This window comes from Rhinolophus sinicus, linkage group LG04 (genome assembly GCF_036562045.2).
Source record: "Rhinolophus sinicus isolate RSC01 linkage group LG04, ASM3656204v1, whole genome shotgun sequence".
Classification (NCBI taxonomy): Eukaryota; Metazoa; Chordata; class Mammalia; order Chiroptera; family Rhinolophidae; genus Rhinolophus; species Rhinolophus sinicus.
Window position 1 is genome coordinate 108866849 of NC_133754.1, and position 17883 is coordinate 108884731.

General features: G+C 38.6%; 1 protein-coding gene and 1 non-coding gene across 7 annotated transcripts in view; one reads left to right on the top strand and one right to left on the bottom strand.

The window, feature by feature from the left end:
* The first annotated feature begins 1577 nt into the window (after positions 1-1577).
* AUH (AU RNA binding methylglutaconyl-CoA hydratase) overlaps positions 1578-17883 on the top strand; it is a 165452-nt gene continuing 149146 nt past the window's right edge. For 4 of the 6 annotated variants that reach the window (XM_074330193.1, XM_074330195.1, XM_074330196.1 and 1 more), the window contains exon 1: positions 1584-1895. In XM_074330193.1, coding sequence (XP_074186294.1) covers positions 1640-1895 — 256 coding nt within the window. In that variant the 5' untranslated portion in view covers positions 1584-1639. Of the gene's footprint in view, positions 1896-17883 lie in introns of all 6 variants that reach the window. The other 2 variants (XM_019713877.2, XM_019713876.2) reach the window with 2 other exon arrangements.
* LOC141571472 (U6 spliceosomal RNA) lies at positions 6533-6636 on the bottom strand. Its single transcript, XR_012496200.1, has one exon. It is a non-coding gene; the product is annotated as a U6 spliceosomal RNA (small nuclear RNA).

Below are 17883 nucleotides of genomic sequence, written 5' to 3' on the forward strand. Positions count from 1 at the left end.
GCTATGGAGGTGAGATCCAAAGCCCTGTCTGTCTGACCTGATGTTTGGCAATTCTCTTATTAGTTGTCACTCCTGACAAGTTGTAATGGTCATGGTGATGTTTGTTATTTACATTAAGTTTTAAGAATCAATTTTCTTCATTCGGGATGTCTTCATGACTGCTTTTAATAAGGACCAGAGTCACAACTGTTAGGGAAGGAGCTAGTGTCTCTCTACCCTGCGTTTTACAATCAGGCTGTATGCCCATCAAAACCATAGGCAGTCCTTCTTACTCTGATTTCTAATATAACCCAAACAATCAATGATTATTATTCTGCAGTTGTCCTAATCAATCACTTGTATTTTCTGAAGTTATATTATTAATATTTTAAATAGCACTGTATCCAGCGTTCTGTTACTCCTTTATTTGAATTTACAATCTATTGATGAGCCAACATAAAGATATTAAAACAAGTAGCAACTAATACAAGTAAATAGTAATTAAATAGTTGCAATAATTGCAACAGTTGAGTAAATAAAATTCTGTTTCCTAGCAGTTAAAGTGCACATGAGTATCAGAAAAGGGGAAAGATACAAGAGGAAGCAAAGTTTTTCCTTGTCCTAAACTTTAAAAGAAATTTCACAAGTGGCATTTTACAGAAGATCGGATAAAAGGTACTCTCAACAACATACCCACTGCAGATGCAGTCATGGAACTCAGCTGGCTTTTCTTTCCACTTTGGAGAAAAGCTGAGGGTGTAACATCAAAAGGAGTTTTGCTTAGGACTCAAAAATGTAGTCAGTGTTCAATGGCAGAAATTTGTGTGGTAGTGGGATCATGCTCAAAGCAGCATGTTTTTCAAACAATATCCCTAAACACAGCTTTTCTTAGTTGAGATTTGATAAAAGCCAGCTAGGAGAACATTATGTATAAACAATGCGCTTTGATGAACACCTAAACACTAAGTTGTTATTTTGCGTTTCTGGTTGAGGAAAGAGCCTTCAGCTCTAAATCCCTCCTGGTCATAGGGGTTGGCTGATACCCTTTCGTGAAGATGATGGCGTCTTACTGGGACTTTTGATTCCAGGCAGGGCCTTCTCACCAGCTTGAGTCAGTGGTCTGAGGACCCTTGTTATTGGCTGTTTTCACCCCTTCCTGAACTCCACATAGTAAGCATCAGGTATGTTTATAGGCAAGTTTAACCGGTAACCTGTGGCTCTCAGGTACCTGAGTAAACCAGGGCCCCTGCAGAGCTGCTACACTGTCAGCCAAACCTGAAGACCGTGCACCTTGCAGCTAACACAGGACTCCAGAGCATAGCCCAGGGGTGCGGGGAAGCGACTCCCTCCGGGTAGTTCTTATATAACATGTTCCCCTAAACTACTCCACAGTCTTGGAAAACTACTTTGTCGTTGTCTTTGATGGACATCCATTAGAACCGGTGCCAGGAACGGGTGGTGGGAGCAAGCAAGACCTGCAACACTCAGTCACCGGGCCTGGGGAGGTGAGTCGGCGGGGGCGGGGCCTGGAGCGAGAGCGAGGCTGCAGGGCGGGGCCTGGCGTGACAGTGAGGCTTGGGGCGGGGCCCTGGCGTGCTTGGTGGCTCGCGCACGGCGGGGGTGGGGCGGCAGCCGCAGGCCCACGCCGTAAACAGACAATATGGCGGCGGCAGCGGCACCTGGGGCATTGGGCACCTTGCAGGCCAGCCGTGCCCGCTTGGTGGCCGCTTGCTGTGCGCCGCTCGTCCCTGGGTGGAGGCTGCACCGGTCCTTGGCGGGCGCGCGGGTCAGCCCGGCGATGTGGGCTCGGGGCTGGGCGCCGGCGGCCGAGGGGGCGGCGCTGCGGCGGGGCTACAGCTCTGAGGTGAAGTCGGAGGACGAGCTGCGGGTGCGGTACCTGGAAGAGGAGAACCGAGGTTAGTCGCGCGACGCCTACGGCCGCCGGTCTTAGGAAGGGGTCGGGAGGTCGAGTGTCGGGGCTGACGTCAGTGTCTGCTGAGCGGCGGGGGTCGAGGCCCCTCCCCTCCCCCACCGCAGCATTGCAGCTAGTAGGTATTTAGCGCTCTCAGTGCCTGAAGGTGTATTACGGAGCAGCTTACCTGTAAAAGTGGCCCCACTCAGCACCGAAGACAGAAATACAGCTTCTTAACGCCCTCATTTTTCGATCAGTAAACGCTGTGTGTGATGTTCATTTCCAGGTTTTCTTCCTGCCCTGTAATTGCTTTCTGTTACCTCCGATGTCAGGGGTAGAGTTTTAGAAGCTCCAGAATGCACTTAACTATTCTGAAGAATCTTAAATTTAAGCTGTTCAGCTGGAACAGCTTTTTCCCTTGTCCATTTTATATTAGAAAGTTAGTTTTGGGGGACTATTCCACTTCAGTAAAACGATTTTGAGCATTTGGTTTTTCTTAATCTTCCGGTTACCGTGCTGAGCTCTGGGGACACAACTGTGAATGATATTGATCTTGCCCTTGAGCTACTACCTACCGTGGGAGGAGAAGGAGGCACTAGCAATACAGTACAGTGGGGGGAAGGCTGTGAAAGAGGGTCTGTGTCATTTTTGAGAGATTACAGTTAAGCTATATTCCTTTCACTTGCCGCCTGGGGAAACGGTAAAGGGGTCACAAAAGGTGTAGTAGCAGTTTGCTAGGGGACCAGTTATTTAATTTTGACATGCAGTTACTTAGCGCCTATCGTCTCAAGCACAAGTGCAAAATGAGTTAAGTCATCATTGCTGCCTTTAAACGGCTCCTAGTGACATGGGAGAGCTCCTTCACTACAAAACTTTACCTCGGTATCTGGTATCATTCAATTTGCTCGAGTCACCAAGAACCTGGACACTGCGCTGAGGAGGGCCCACCATCTCGTAACACTAGTACAGTGAGGAAGACACTGGTGATTATGTCTGTGCTCACTTAAAAAAGGTTTGGTGCGCAAAGGACCATAATAACCCCAAGGAACATGTAATGGGCTACTTGGTGAGATTGGAAGACTTGAGACAGGAGGTTCCGAGGGTTAGGTTAGGGTTTTGCCAGATAAAACAGGTTCCATGGTATTCCTTAACTAGACAATGGCATTTGATATTAGTCAGTGTTCTTAGGCAAACTTCTCTGTGCCTCAACTTTCTCATGTGTAAAATAGGGAAAATAATACTGTCTGGCTGCTGTGAAGGTTAGATAGTAATGTAAATTGCCTACTAGTATCTAGCTAACAGTGGGTGCTCTGGAATATGATGAGTTATTTCATTTGTTATTTGTTTGTTTATTATTTCAGACAAAGACAAGGCATGCAGTGTGAACATGTGTGGTGTTTTTGGGAAATAGAAGGAAAGTGTGGCAGTAGTGTGGCATGACAGGCAGAATATTGAGAAATTCAGCTGGAAAATAGATTGGCACTGGAGTGATTAGAGCCTTGAATGCCACCATCTTTTTGGTAAGCTTAGTCTCGCTGGAATTTCTATTACATACCGGTAGGTGTGCCTACAGTACATTAGATACAAAGGGATTGCAAGGACAGCTAGTAATATGCACCGTGTTCTGTATTTTTTTCATCTTTATGACTTAAATGAATGCAAATAGAAAATAAATTTTCATAAAATACCTGGAAATTCCTTAAATTAGAATCAGAAGAAATCAGAACATACAAGACAATCTAAGAAATTCAGATGTTTTCAGTTGCCTGAAATAATCTATAAAAATAAGGTATTAGGACATCACGGTTTCTAAGAAAATTGACCCAGCTTCCTTTGAGGATGGGCAGGAATGACAGTGCACACTTAGCTGACTAGGCATGCTTTGTTTTGCTTTACTCCCAAACCAGCGATAAGCATTGCAAAGAGAACCATGAGGTCAAGGATACTGCAGCTGAAGGAGTCTCCCTGGTGCCTTTGCTTCTCATAGAGGCGAGTCTAGAATGGGGCTCTGAGCACTCTGCAAGGAGTATAAGCTCCCTCTGGGGCAGAGGAGCCCCAAACTGCTCCCTGCCCTGTATGCCTCCTTAGGTTGGTGGAGGTGGGTGAGTGCAGAATACTGCAGCCCTCCTCTGTTATCTGGGTTCCTTCTGTGTACTATGTTGTGGAGGCACAGGTACATAACCGGTTCCTTGAGTGGGTTTTTTCTTGCATTGTTGTCCAGCCTGGTTAGTCCTGGTCATAGTTTGCAAAGGTCTCTCTTGGTCTTGGGCAATGGCCTCTTTAAGTCAGCTGGTTTCCAGTCATTCTCCTTCCCAGTTTATTCGCACTGGTGCTGGGGTTACCTTTTCTCGAGGCCAAGAATCACTTCTCTGCTCAGTGAAAAACCTCTCGTGGCTCCTTGTTGGCTTGCAGGTCCTCACAGCTGGCAGGCCTTCACAGTCCATCCGTCTCCCTTCAGCCACACCTAGCTTTGCCTTTGCCTGCTTTGCATGGATCTGGAATGACCTCTCCCTTCCTCTTCCCCCAGTCTGGCAAGCTTCTCCTGGTAATTATGACCCATTTCACAGATCACCTTTGTGAACCTTGTTGGAACAACTGCTGGCCGAAGCAGAGCAAACAAGTGAATGCATAGTGCAAGTCAGCCTTGATATCCGCTCCTTCCCCCTTGTTCACATCTAGATTATCAAGTCTTCCCAGGAGTCTGAAACCTTTCCACTTTCCTCTGGGTTCTTCTTTACCAGAGACATTTTTGTCCAAGCCAACATCTCTCAGGTGGACTAGGCAGAGGTCTGCTAGCTGGTCTTATACCTACTGCTTTCCATTTTTTAACAGGTTGATTCCTTCCGTGTTTTTTTTCATGTTTTAAAAATATTTTATATATTTTATGGCATTCGAATTATTTTAAATCTTTTATTGAGGTATAATTCACATGCCATAAAAATAAAAATGTACAATTGTTTTTAGTGTATTTACAAAGTTGTGTAACCATCACCACAATCCAATTTTAGAACTTTTTTTTAAAAAATTTTTATTGGGGAATATTAGAACCAGAGTGTTTTGTGTTTCTCCAGGGCCCATCAGCTCCAAGTCCAGTCGCCATTTTCAGTCTTTACTTGCTGGGGGCGCAGCCCACCATCCCATGTCGGAATTGAACCAGCAACCTTGTTAAGAGCTCGTGCTCTAACCCACTGAGCCATCCGGCTGCCCATTTGGCAGCTCGCTGTCTTCAATCTAGTTGTGGAGGGCACAGCTCACTGGCCCATGTGGGAATCGAACCAGCAACCTTGTTGCTCAGAGCTTGTGCTCTAACCAACTGAGCCATCCAGCCACCCCCTAGAACATTTTTATCAATGCAAAAAGAAACTTTACTATCTTTAGCAGTCCTCAATAGATTTCTCTACTCTGAACATTTCATATAAAACAATCAAATAATATGTGGTCTTTGGTGGCTTCCTTCACTCAGCATCATGTTTTCAAGGTTCATCCATGTTGTAGCATGTATAGTAAGTACTTCATTTCTTTTTATGGCTGAATAATATTCCATTGTATGGATAGACTACATTTTATTCATCATTGGTGTATATTTGGGTCGTTGCCACTTTTTGGATATTGTGAACAATGCTGCTTAGGATATTCATGTAGAAAATTTGCAAACATCTGTTCATTTCTACTTTGGAGTGGAATTTCTGAGTCATATGGTGACTTGTGATTAACATTTTGAGGGACTATGGAACTTTTCCAAAGTGGCTGTAGCAATTTACACTCCCATCAGTAAGGTATGAGGGCTCCAATTTCTTCACATCCTGACCAGTACTTGTTATTGTTCGTGTTTTTGATTCTAGCCATCCTGGTGCTTATGAAGTGGTATCTCATTGTGGCTTTGATTTGAATTTGCCTAATGGTTAATGATTTTGAGTATCTTCTTGTGCATATTGGCCATTTGTATATCTTTTTTAGAGAAATGTCTTCTTCATACCTATGCCTATTTTTTAATTGGGTTGTTTGCCCTTTTTTTGTTGAATTGAAAGAGTTCTTTTTACATTCTGCTTACAAATCCCTGATCAGATACTTGATTTGCAAATATTTTCTCCTATTGTGTGGTCTTGTCTTTTTACTTTTTTAAAAATTTAATTTTTTCAGTTACTGTGAGTCTTTTCACTTTCTTAATGGTGTATTTTGAAGAGCCTAAATGTTTAATTTTGATGTGGTTTAATTTATGTATTTCTTTTGTTGCTGTGCGTTTGGTTCATATCTAAGAAAATTGTCTAATCTAAGGTCACAAAGATTTATACCTGTTTTCTTCTAAGAGTTTTATGGTTTTAGCTCTTATACTTGTTTCTGTGATCCATTTTGAGTTAGTTTTTGTATATGGTGTGAGGTAAGAGGTTAACTTCATTCTTTTGCTTGTGGATATCCAGAGTCCCAGCATTATATCTTTCTTTTTTCTTAATTAAACTATATTGGGGTGACAATTGTTAGTAAAGTTACATAGATTTCAGGTGTACAATTCTGTATTACATCATCTACATATCACACTGTGTGTTCACCACCCAGTTAGTTCTCCTTCCATCACCATATATTTGATCCCCTTTACCCTCATCTCCCACCCTCCTCCCCCCTTACCCTCTGGTAGCCACTAAAAAAAATATGGAACGCTTCACGAATTTGCATGTCATCCTTGCATAGGGGCCATGCTAATCTCTGTATCGTTCCAATTTTATTATATGTGCTGCCGAAGCGAGCACCCAGCATTCTTTCTTTTTTTTAATAAATTTTATTGGGGAATATTGGGGAACAGTGTGTTTATCCAGGGCCCATCGGCTCCAAGTAGTTGTCCTTCAACCTAGTTGTGGAGGACACAGTTCAGCTCCAGGTCCAGTCACTGTTTTCAGTCTTTAGTTGCAGGGGGCACAGCTCACCATCCCATGTTGGAATTGAACGAGCAGCCTTGTTCAGAGCTGGCGCTCTAACCAACTGAGCCATCTGGCCGCTCCAACAGCATTATTTCTTGAAAAGACTGTTTTTTCACCACTGAATTGTGTTGGTACCCTTGTTGAAAATTAATTGACCATAAATAAGAGTTTATTTCTGGACTTTCAGTTATGTCCCATTTATCTACATGTCTGTCTTGATGCTAGTACCATACATACTGTTTGATTACTGTAGCTTTGTAGTAACGTTTGATTTGGCTTGTGTGAGTTCTCCAACTTCTGTTCTTTTTTAAGAGTGTTTTCTCTATTATAGACTCTTGCATTACCACATGAATTATAGGATTAGCTTGTGGATTTCTTCAAGAAACTCAACTGGGATTTTGGTAGGGATTGCATTGAATAGGTACATCAATTTGGGGAAAATTGCCATCTTAACAATGTTAAGTTTTCCTGTCAGTGAACGTGGAATATTTTTCTATTTAACAGTGTATTAATAGTTTTCAGTGTACAAGGCTTGCACTTCATTTGTTAAATTTACTACTCTTTTTGGATGCTGTCGTAAATGGAATTGTTTCTTTTCAGATTGTTCATTGCTAATGTATAGTAATACGGTTATTATTGTATGTTGATATTGTGTCGTGCAACTTTACTGAAGTTGCTTATTTTTTCTCATAGGTTTTTAGTGGATTTCTTAATATTTACTATATACAGATCATGACATTTGCAAATACAGGTAATTTTACTTCTTTTCCAATCTGGCTGTCCTTTATTTCTTTCTCTTGTCTAATCTCTCTGGTTGGAACCTCCATTATATAGTGTTTAATAAAAGTATCAAGACCAGAATTCTTGTTTTGTTCCTGTTCTTGGGGAAGCATTCAGTCTTTCACCATTAAGTATGATGTTAGCTATGGGTTTTTTTGTAGATGCTGTTTATCAAATTGAAGTAGCTTCCATCTATTCATAGTCTAAGTGTTTTATCATTCTGAATTTTGTCAAGGGCTTTTTCTGTATCGATTGAGGTGATCGTATGACTTTTTTTGTTTAACCTGTTGATGTGATGGATTACATTAATGTATTTTCAAGTATTGAACCAGTCTTGCGTACCTGGAATAAATCCCACTTGCTTTTGGTGTATAATTCTTTTTATACGTTGCTAGATTTGATTTGCTAATATTTTGTTGAAGATTTTTGCCTCTATGTTCATGAGAGATAGTGGTCTTCAGTTTTCTGTTCTTGTGACGTCTCTGGTTTTGGTATGAGAGTAATACTGGCTTCATAGAATGAACTACAAATGCTCCTTCAGCTTCTATTTCCTGGAAGAGATTGTAGAGGAATTATATCACTTTATTTTTTAATGTTCACCTGTAAAAGCATCTGATGTAGAAGCTTATTATTGATTCAATTTCTTTAATTGATATAGGCCTATTCAATTTATTTCTAGTGTGAGTTCTGGTGTATTGTGTCTTTCAAAGAATTTGCCCATTCCATCTAAATTGTCAAATTTATGGGCATAGAGTTGTTTATAATATTCTTTTATTATGCATATGATATAGGATTCAGTAGTGATGACCCTTGTTTCATTTCCTTTTTTTAAAGATATTATTGGGGAAGGGGAACAGGACTTTATTGGGGAAACATGTGTACTTCCAGGCCTTTATTTCCAAGTCAAGTTGTTGTCCTTTCAATCTTAGTTGTTGAGGGTGCCATTCAGCATCAAGTTGTTGTCCTTTCAGTTTTAGTTGTGGAGGGTGCAGCTCAGCTCCAGGTCCAGTTGCCATTTTCTAGTTGCAGAGGGCACAGTCCACCATCTCTTGCAGGAGTCGAACTGGCAACCTTGTGGTTGAGAGGATGCATTCCAACCAACTGAGCCATCCGTGAGCTCAGCGGCAGCTCAGCTCAGGGTGCCATGTTCAATTTTAGTTGCAGGGGGCAGAGCCCGCCATCCCTTGCGGGAGTCGAGGAGTTGAACCAGCAGCCTTGTGGTTGAGAACCCACTGGCCCATGTGGGAATCGAACCAGCGGCCGTTGGAGTTAGGAGCATGGAGCTCTAACCACCTGAGCCACCGGGCCGGCCCCCTTCTTTCATTTCTGATAATAATAATTTGTAGTCTCTCTTGTTTTCATGGTTGGCCTGGTTAGAGGCTTATCAATTTTCTGATCTTTTTAAAGAACCAACTGTTGATTATTTTTTTCCTACTTATTTCCTATTTTAAATTTCATTGTGTTTTGCTGATTTTCACTCCTCCCCCCCTTATTTTAGGTTTAATTTGCTTTTGTTCTGGTTTCTTAAGGTGGAAACTTAGATGATCAATTGTAGACATTTCTTAATTTGTGCATTCGATGCTGTAAAATTTCCTCTAAGAACTACTTTTGCAGTATTCCACAAATTTTGATAAGTTGTATTTTCATTTATTTAGAAATATTCTAAATTATTCTTGACATTTCTTCTTTTACGTGTGCGTTATTTAGAAGTACCTTATTTAATCTCCAAGTATTTTGGGATTTTCTAGCTGTCTTTCTGTTACTGACTTCTAGTTTATTTCCATTGTGATCTAAGAACAAATTTCAATATGATTTATATTGTTTAAAATTTGTTATGGTGTGTTTTGGCCCAGAATGTGGTTTGTCTTGGTGAACAAAGCATATTCCATATGAGCTAGGGAGGAATGTGTTGTTCTGCTGTTGTTGGATGAAGTATTTTATATTCAATTAGATTTAGCAATCAGTTCGATTTAATGGACTGCTGGCAGTTTTCAGTTCAACTATACCCTTACCTGATTTTCTGCGTGCTGGATCTGCCAGTAACTGATAGAGCTGTGTTGAAATCATCAACTACGATAGTGGATTCTTGTGTTTCTCCTTGCAATTCTAACAGTTTTTAACTCATGTAATTTGATGGTCTATTATTAGGTGCATTTGCATTATGGATTATTACATTTTGTGGGAGAAATGACTCCTCTAGCATTATTTAATGCCCCCTTTTATCTCTGAGACTCTTCCTTGTTCTGAAATCTGCTTTCTCTGAAATTAATGTAGCTACTCCAGGTTTCCTTTTCTTTCCTTTTTTTAAAGATGTATACTTTTTTAAAAAAATTATTATTAGGGAAGGGGAAGAACAGGATGTTATTGGGGAACAGTGTGTATTTCCAGGACTTTTCCAAGTCAAGTTGTTGTCCTTTCAATCTCAGTTGTGGAGGGTGCAGCTCAGCTCCAGGTCCAGTTGCAGTTGTTAGTTGCAGGGGGTGCGGTCCACCATCCCTTGCAGGAGTCGAGGAGTCGAACCGGCAACCTTGTGGTTGAGAGCCCACTGGCCCATGTGGGGATCGAACTGGTAGCCTTTGGCGTTGGGAGCACGGAGCTCCAACCGCCTGAGCCACCAGGCCGGCCCCAGGTTTTCTTTTATTAGTGTTAGCATGGTTTATCATTGTCCATCCCTTTACTTTTAACCAGTCTGTGTCTTTATGTTTAATGTGGATTCTCATACACAACACATAATTGGTTCTTGTATTTTATCCACTCTGACAGTCTCTGTTTTTCAATTTGTGTATTTAGACCATTTATACTTAAAGTGGTTGTTGAAATAGTTGTATTATTATGAACCATATTTGTAACTGTTTTCTATTCACCTTCCTTGTTTTTGGTTTGTTTTATTTTTGTCTTCTACTCTTTTTCTGCCTATTTTCTGCCCTCTCTTAGCACATCAATTATACTTAAAAAATTTTATTTTTATTGGTTGCCCTGGTGTTTGCAATATATGTTTATAACTAATCCAAATCCATTTTCAAATAGCACCACTTCAAATAAAGTGGTAACTTCATGCTAGTAAAAGTATAAATTAGTATTCTATTTCTTCCCTCCATCCCTTATAACATTACTGTCATTCATTTCCCTTTTCCATGAGCTATAAGCACCCAGTACATTGTTTGTATTATTATTTTGAATAAGTTGCTACCATTTAGATCAATTAAGAAATATAAGTCAAAAAGAATCTTGAAATTTATTTAGTAGGTCTATTGTTAGCAGTGGTTGGACACAATAATTTGGAATATATTTTGTTTTGTAGGATAGAGCAAATGAAAAAATATGTTGCTCTTGGGAGCCAGTCTTTTCATTATGGTAGAAGAGGGAAAATACAAATATAGGACTGGGGAAGGTGAGGAAGAATCCTGTTATGTTGGATTATAATTGGAGTTATCAGGATAAACTTACGATTTTTTATAAATCTAAAAACCATACGTATATTGTGTGTGTGTTTGTGTGTGTGTGTATTTCTTAGCTCTGTCCAATGCCCAGTTCTTGGTTTCTAAATACTGTTGCCCCACTGAAAGAAGCCAGGGCTCTTACGAGAAATGGCTGAGTTTAGGTATGGAACAGGGAAAGTAATAGGTGAGCCTGGAATGTCTTCATTGGTCAGAAAGCAAGGAAGTGCTCAAATACTAAAAGGAACATGTCAGGGCATAAACTTACAGGGGCTCCCACTGGCCATATACGTATAGGATAATTTGAACATTAAAAAGTAATAATGGCAATGGATTATAGCACCTTGAGTAAAGAATCCGTGGGGCGGCCGTATGTCTCAGTTGGTTAGAGCGCAAGTTCTTCACAAGGCTGCCGGTTCAATTCCCGCATGGGATGATGGGCTGTGCCCCCTGCAACTAAAGACTGAAAATGGTGACTGGACTTGGAACTGATGGGCCCTGGAGAAGCACACTGTTTCCCAATATTCCCCAATAAAATTTATTAAAATAAAAAAAAAAGAATCCATTAAGTCATACTACCTAATACTTAAAGTTGATAAAAAATCATCTCCATAGATGTAGTACTTCTCTGTTATTTTATGATTAAAGCTTTGTGTTCTGTCTTAATAGTTAGTATATGGTAGGGTTATGTACTCCCTACTTCACCTTTGCTCTTCTTTTTTCTTTGTTTTCTTGGCTCTTCCTGCATGGTTATTTCTTCACATGAATTTTGGAATCTTCATGTCTGTTTTTAGAAAAAGGCTTGTTGGTAAATTTTTTATTGGGAATATGTTGAATTTATAAATTTGAAATATTTATGATACTGTTTTTTTTCTATCTAAAAACGGTATGTGTTTCCATTTGTTCAATTCTACTTCTTTTGTTTGTTTAGGGAAATTTTAAAGTAGCTGTTGGTAGGATTTGCACATTTATGTTAAGTGTACCCCCACTTCATCCTCCCTGCCTCCTTTCTGGTTGTTCATACAAATGGGGTATTTTCTCTCAATATATCTTTTAAGTGGTTGTCTTTCTTTTCCTTCCTTCCGTCCTTCTTTCCTTCCTTCCTTCTTACCTACCTACCTACTGACCTACCTACATGAAGTCTGTGATTTCTAGATATATTAATTTCATGTCTTTTAAAGAATGCTCTTTTGTTTGTCGTAGTTTTTTATTTGATTGTTTTGGGTTTTCCCCATTTACAGTCATCATCTGTTAATGAATTTCCAAGTTGTTTCTGAGATTTGGCTATTATTCTGTCAGTGGTTTCCAGTACTTTGTGTATTACATGTGATTTGTTAGTAATCATAGTTATTGAAGTTTACACAATTTCTAATGGAAAAATAATATATATATATATATATATATATATGCGTGTATATATATATATATATACACACACATATATTATATGTATGTGTATATATATACATATATACACACATATATATTATATGTACATGATAAAAATTGAAAAAAAAAGCACTATGGAAGGGTGCCACCCCTTCACTTTCAGGCCCTTTCATCAAAAGTAAAGACTTCAAACATCTCTTGAGTCTTTGCTATGAATGCTAATTTTATTCACTGTCTTTCTTATTTTTGTTACCTATATAATTGTTTTTATGGATAGTACCTGGACTCCTTTTGATGTAAGATGAGAAAATGTTTGCTGTTATATTTCTTTTATCTTCTATCTCCCAATTTCTGTTATTTGTAACTTTAGTTTACATCATCAAAGTTTATGATAGTACATTTTGTTCTCTTACAATTGTTCAATACTTTATAGATTGACAATAAACAGGGTTTATAATATTGATAATAGTTATGTTGATACTACCTTCAGCATGTTTCCAGAAGCAATCTATTTCCCATCTCTACTCCACAGCCCAAAGCCTGTGTACTGTCATCCCTCATCTAGACCTCTGCAGTAGCCTCTTCGTTGGTTTCCCCAGTATACGTTTTCTTCCTTTTTTTGGAAAATGAGATGAAATTTACATAACTGAGAATTTACCGTTTTTTCAAGTGTCCAATTCAGTGGTTTTTAGTTTATTCACCATGTTGTACAACCATCACCACTATCTAATTCCAGAATATTTTCATTACCTCCAAACAAATCCATACCCCGTAGTCAGTCCCTCCTCATTCCCCTCTGCCCCACTTTTCAGAAACCATTAATCTCCTTTCTGTCTTTATGGATTTGCTTGTACTATATATTTCATAGAAATAGAATAAAAACAATATGTGGCCTTTGGTGTCTGGCTTCTTTCAGCCTAATGTTTTCAGGGTTCATTTATGTTAACAGTGTTTATCAGTACTTCATTTCTTTTTTTATGGCTGAATAATGTTCCATTGTATCTACACACCACATTTTGTATGTTTCTACTTTTTGGATATTACAAATAATGCTGCTGAACACTTGTGTACAATTATTTGTTTGAACATATGTTTTCATTTCTTTTGGGTAGATACCTAGGAGTAGACTCATTGGGTCATTGGTAATTTTATGTTTAGTTTTTTGGAAGAGCCACTAAACTTTTCCACAGTGGCTGCACTATTTTAAAATTTCACCAACAGCATACAAAGTTTCCTATTTTTCCACATCTTTGCCAACGTGGTTCCTTTTGTTTTCTTCTTCCTTTTTTTTTGGTTATAACCATTCTATTGGTTGTGAAGTGATAACCTCATTGTGCTTTTGATTTTTATTTCTCTAATAACAAATGATTTGAGTATTATTTCATGGGATTATTGGGCATTTGTATATTTCCTTTGGGGAAATACCTATTTAGACCCTTTCCCATTTCTCAATTGGGTTTGCCTTTTTGTTGTGAGTAGGAAGGTTTCTTATATAATTTGGATATTAACCCCATATCATATGTATGATTTGCAAGTATTTTCTACTCTGTGGGTTGTTTTTTTCACTTTCATGGTAATTTTGATGACGTCTGATTTACCTAGTTTTTTCTTTTGCTGCTTATGCTTTTTTTGGTCATAATTAAGACACCGTTGCCTAATTCAAGGTCATGAAGATTTATACCTGTGTTTCTTCTTAAAAGTATTGTGGCTCTTACAGTTAGTTGTGTCTTAGATCCATTTTGGAGTAACTTTTGTTATATGGTGTGAGGAAAGGGTCCAACTCCATTCTTCTGTGGGTGAATAGCTAGTGTCCCACCACTGTGTGTTGAAAAGACTATTTTTTTCACCATTGAATAGTCTTGATATCCTTGTCTAAAATCAATTGACCATAATAAAAGTGCTTATTTCTGAACTCTAAAATTTCACTGATTTGTATGTTTATTTTTGTGCCACTATCACCCTGTTTGATTACTGTAGCTTTGTAGTAAGTTTTGAAATCAGGAAGTCTCCCAATTAAGTCCTGCAAATAGGTCTTTCAACATAATATATATATATATATATATATATATATATATATATATATATATATATATATTTTTTTTTTTTTTAAGATTGTTTTGGCTATTTGGGGTCCCTTGCAATTAAATTTGAATTTTAGTGTCAGTCTTTCTGCAAAAAAAAAAGTTGGAATTTAGATGTGCAGATGATTTGGGGAAGTATTGCCATCTTAACAATATTAAATTTTCCATGAACATGGGATATCTTTTTGTTTTCTTAGGTCTTCCTTAATTTCTTTCAATGATTTTTTTTTTTATAGCTTTTCAGTGTACAGTCTTGAACTTTCTTGGTTAAGTTTCTTCCTAAGTACTCTATACTTTTTGGTGTCGTTTTCCTAATCCATTTTTGGAGTGTTTACTGATAGTATATAGAAATGCACCTGATTTTGTATATTGAACTTATATCATGTAACTTTGCTGAGTCCATTTATTAGCTCAAATAGTTTTTGGTGGACTCTTTGGGATTTTCTCTATATAAGATCATATCATCTATCAATAGAAATAGTGTTACTTATTCCCCTACCCCCCATCTGGATGCCTTTTTTCTTTTCGTTTTCTTTCCTTCTTCCTTCCTTCCTTCTTTCCTTCCCTTCCCTTCCCTTCCCTTCCCTTCCCTTCCCTTCCCTTCCCTTCCCTTCCTTCTCTCTCCCTCCCTCCCTCCCTCCCTCCCTCTCTTTCTTTTCTCTCTCTCTCCTCCCCCCCCCCCCCTCCCCCCCCCCCCCCCCCCCCTGCCCCCCCTCCCTCCCTCCCTCCTTTTCTTTCTTTCTTTCTTGTCTAATTACCTTGGCTAGAGTCTCCAGTGCAACATTGAATACAAGTGGTGAGAACAGACATCCTTGTCTTGTTTCTTATCTTAAGAAGAAGACTTTCAGTTTTTCATCATTGAGTATGATGTTAATTATAGGTTTCTTTTCATCAATGCCTTTTATCAGGCTGAGGAAGTTCACTTCTATTTCTAGTTGAGGGTTGGTTTTTTTTTTAAATTGTTAAAGCGTGTTGGATATTGTCAAATGCTTTTTCTGCGTCAGTTGAGATGATCACATGGTTTAAAAAATGCCTTCCTTTATTCTGTTAATGAGGTGTATTTGATTGATTTTTGTATGCTGAATCACCCTTTTATTCCTGGGATAAATTCTACTTGGTCATGGTGCATAAACCTTTTAATATACTAGATTTGGCTTGCTAGTACTTTGTTGAGGGTTTTTATCTTTATATTCATAAGGGTTATTGGTCTGTAATTCCCTAGTATATCCTTGCTTCCTTCTAATCTATTTTCTACAGTGTGGCCTGAGTGATCTTTTTAAAAAACCAGTTTGAACATGGAAATTAGTTTCCCCAACTTGACAAAAATCTATTGGAAATGTATAGCAAACATTATACTAAATGGTGAAATACTAAAGCATTTTCATTAAAGACATTGACAAAATAAGGGAACTTGTTATCCTTGCTAACATTCTGTATTGGACTTGAAGTTTTAGCTAAAGTAAAAATGGCAAGAGAAGGAAATGAGAACTTAACATTTGAGTAGAAAATATAACTGCCAACATTTCTGAATAATGATTGATCACCTTTTTATAAAATTGAAGAGAAACACTTATTAAACCTATTAACATTTCATAGATTTGCCAGAAAAAAGATTATATAAAATATTACTAAGCTTTCCACATGCTATCAATATGTGATTAGAAAATATAACAGAGAAATAAAAGCATTCACAAGAGCAAGAAATAGCCTTTGAAGACGTGTGCAGGAGCTGCATGAAACAGCCTCTAAGTCTTTATTGATGAAAAAAACCAAGACCTGAAAATATGGAGCATTATACTCTGTTCTAAAGGGAAAGACTTATTGTTTTAATAATGTCAGATTTCTAAACAACAAATTTAACGTAATCCCATTGAATATCCTAACAGGTTTAGTTTAAATTTAATCTGAAAAAGAATGTGTTTAAGAATAACTAAGACATTTTGAAAAATAATAACTGTTGGGAGTGGTGCTTATCCTAAATTATATATAGCAAAACATAATGTACAGTTAATAAGTAAAGCATCAGAGAGCATTAAAATAGCAGTAGACTAAGAACTTTACAGCAAAACAGTAAAGAGTCCAGAAAGTGATTTTTAAAGGTATTTAGTATACAATTGTTTGGTATTTGAAATCAGCAGAAAAATAGTGGCTATTTAATAAGTAATGCTGGCCAAACTTTATGCATTTTAGGTAAAATGAAGTTAAGAGTCCTGTGGAATAGTGAACAGCAGAAATGAAAGCATTCAGTGTTAGGACAAAATATTACAAATTTGTCTGTAATCATTGGTGTAGAAAAATTGTGTATTTTATTTTAATTTGTTAGCTTTACCTTTCTTAATTACCTATGCAATTAGTATTGTGACCAATGTTTAATAAGGTTTGTTTTGAGAACCAACAGTGCCTTTTCTTCATCCCATTACCCGTATTCCAGAAGCAACCATTTAAAACCCTTTTGGGGGAGGATGGGTAGCTCAGTTGGTTAGAACGGGAGCTCTGGGCGACGGGGCTGCTGGTTCGATTCCTGCATGGGCCAGTGAGCTGTGCTCTCCGCAACTAGATTGAAGTCAATGAGCTGCTGCTCAGCTCCCAGGTGGCCAGATGGCTCGGTTGGAGTGGTGGTTCTCAACCACAAGGTTGCCGGTTTGCCTCCCACAAGGGATGGTGGGCTGTGCCCCCTGCAACCAACAACGGCAACTAGACCTGGAGCTGAGCTGCGCCCTCCACAGCTAAGATGGAAAGGACAACAACTTGACTTGGAAAAAGTCCTGGAAGTACACACGGTTCCCCAATAAAGTCCTGTACCCCTTCCCCCCAAAAAAAAAATCCTTTTGGCTGATTCTTTTGGGCACATATCACCACATTTTAAATTGTATACATGTATTTCTACTTTTGGAATTTTCATACCTAGGTATTATTTATCTGTTGATTGTTTTTGCTTTGGAGGATGAGGCTTTGAATCTCTTTGGCCCAGCCCACCCTCCACCACACACATGTACCTTCTCTTTTGCTCCCATCCTCACTCCATGGTTCTATGGTAATTTGGCTAGCATACCTCTGGGTCTAAATGAATGTTGCTATGATGTGTTTTGTAAACAACAGCTTTGTTTTGATATAACTCATATTCCATAAAATTCTCCCATTTAGAATGTACAGTTTAATGGTTTTTGGTGTATTCACAGAGGTTGTGCATCACCACAATCAATTATAGAATACTTTCATTCCCCCAAAAGAAACTCAGTTTTTAGCTGTCACTGTTCAGTCTCCCTCCATCCCGGCCAGCGCTAGGCAGCCACTAATCTACTGTGTCCCTTTTGATTTGCCTATTCTTGACATTTCATATAAATGAAATTATACAATATGTACTCCTTTGTGACTTCTTTCATTCTGCATAA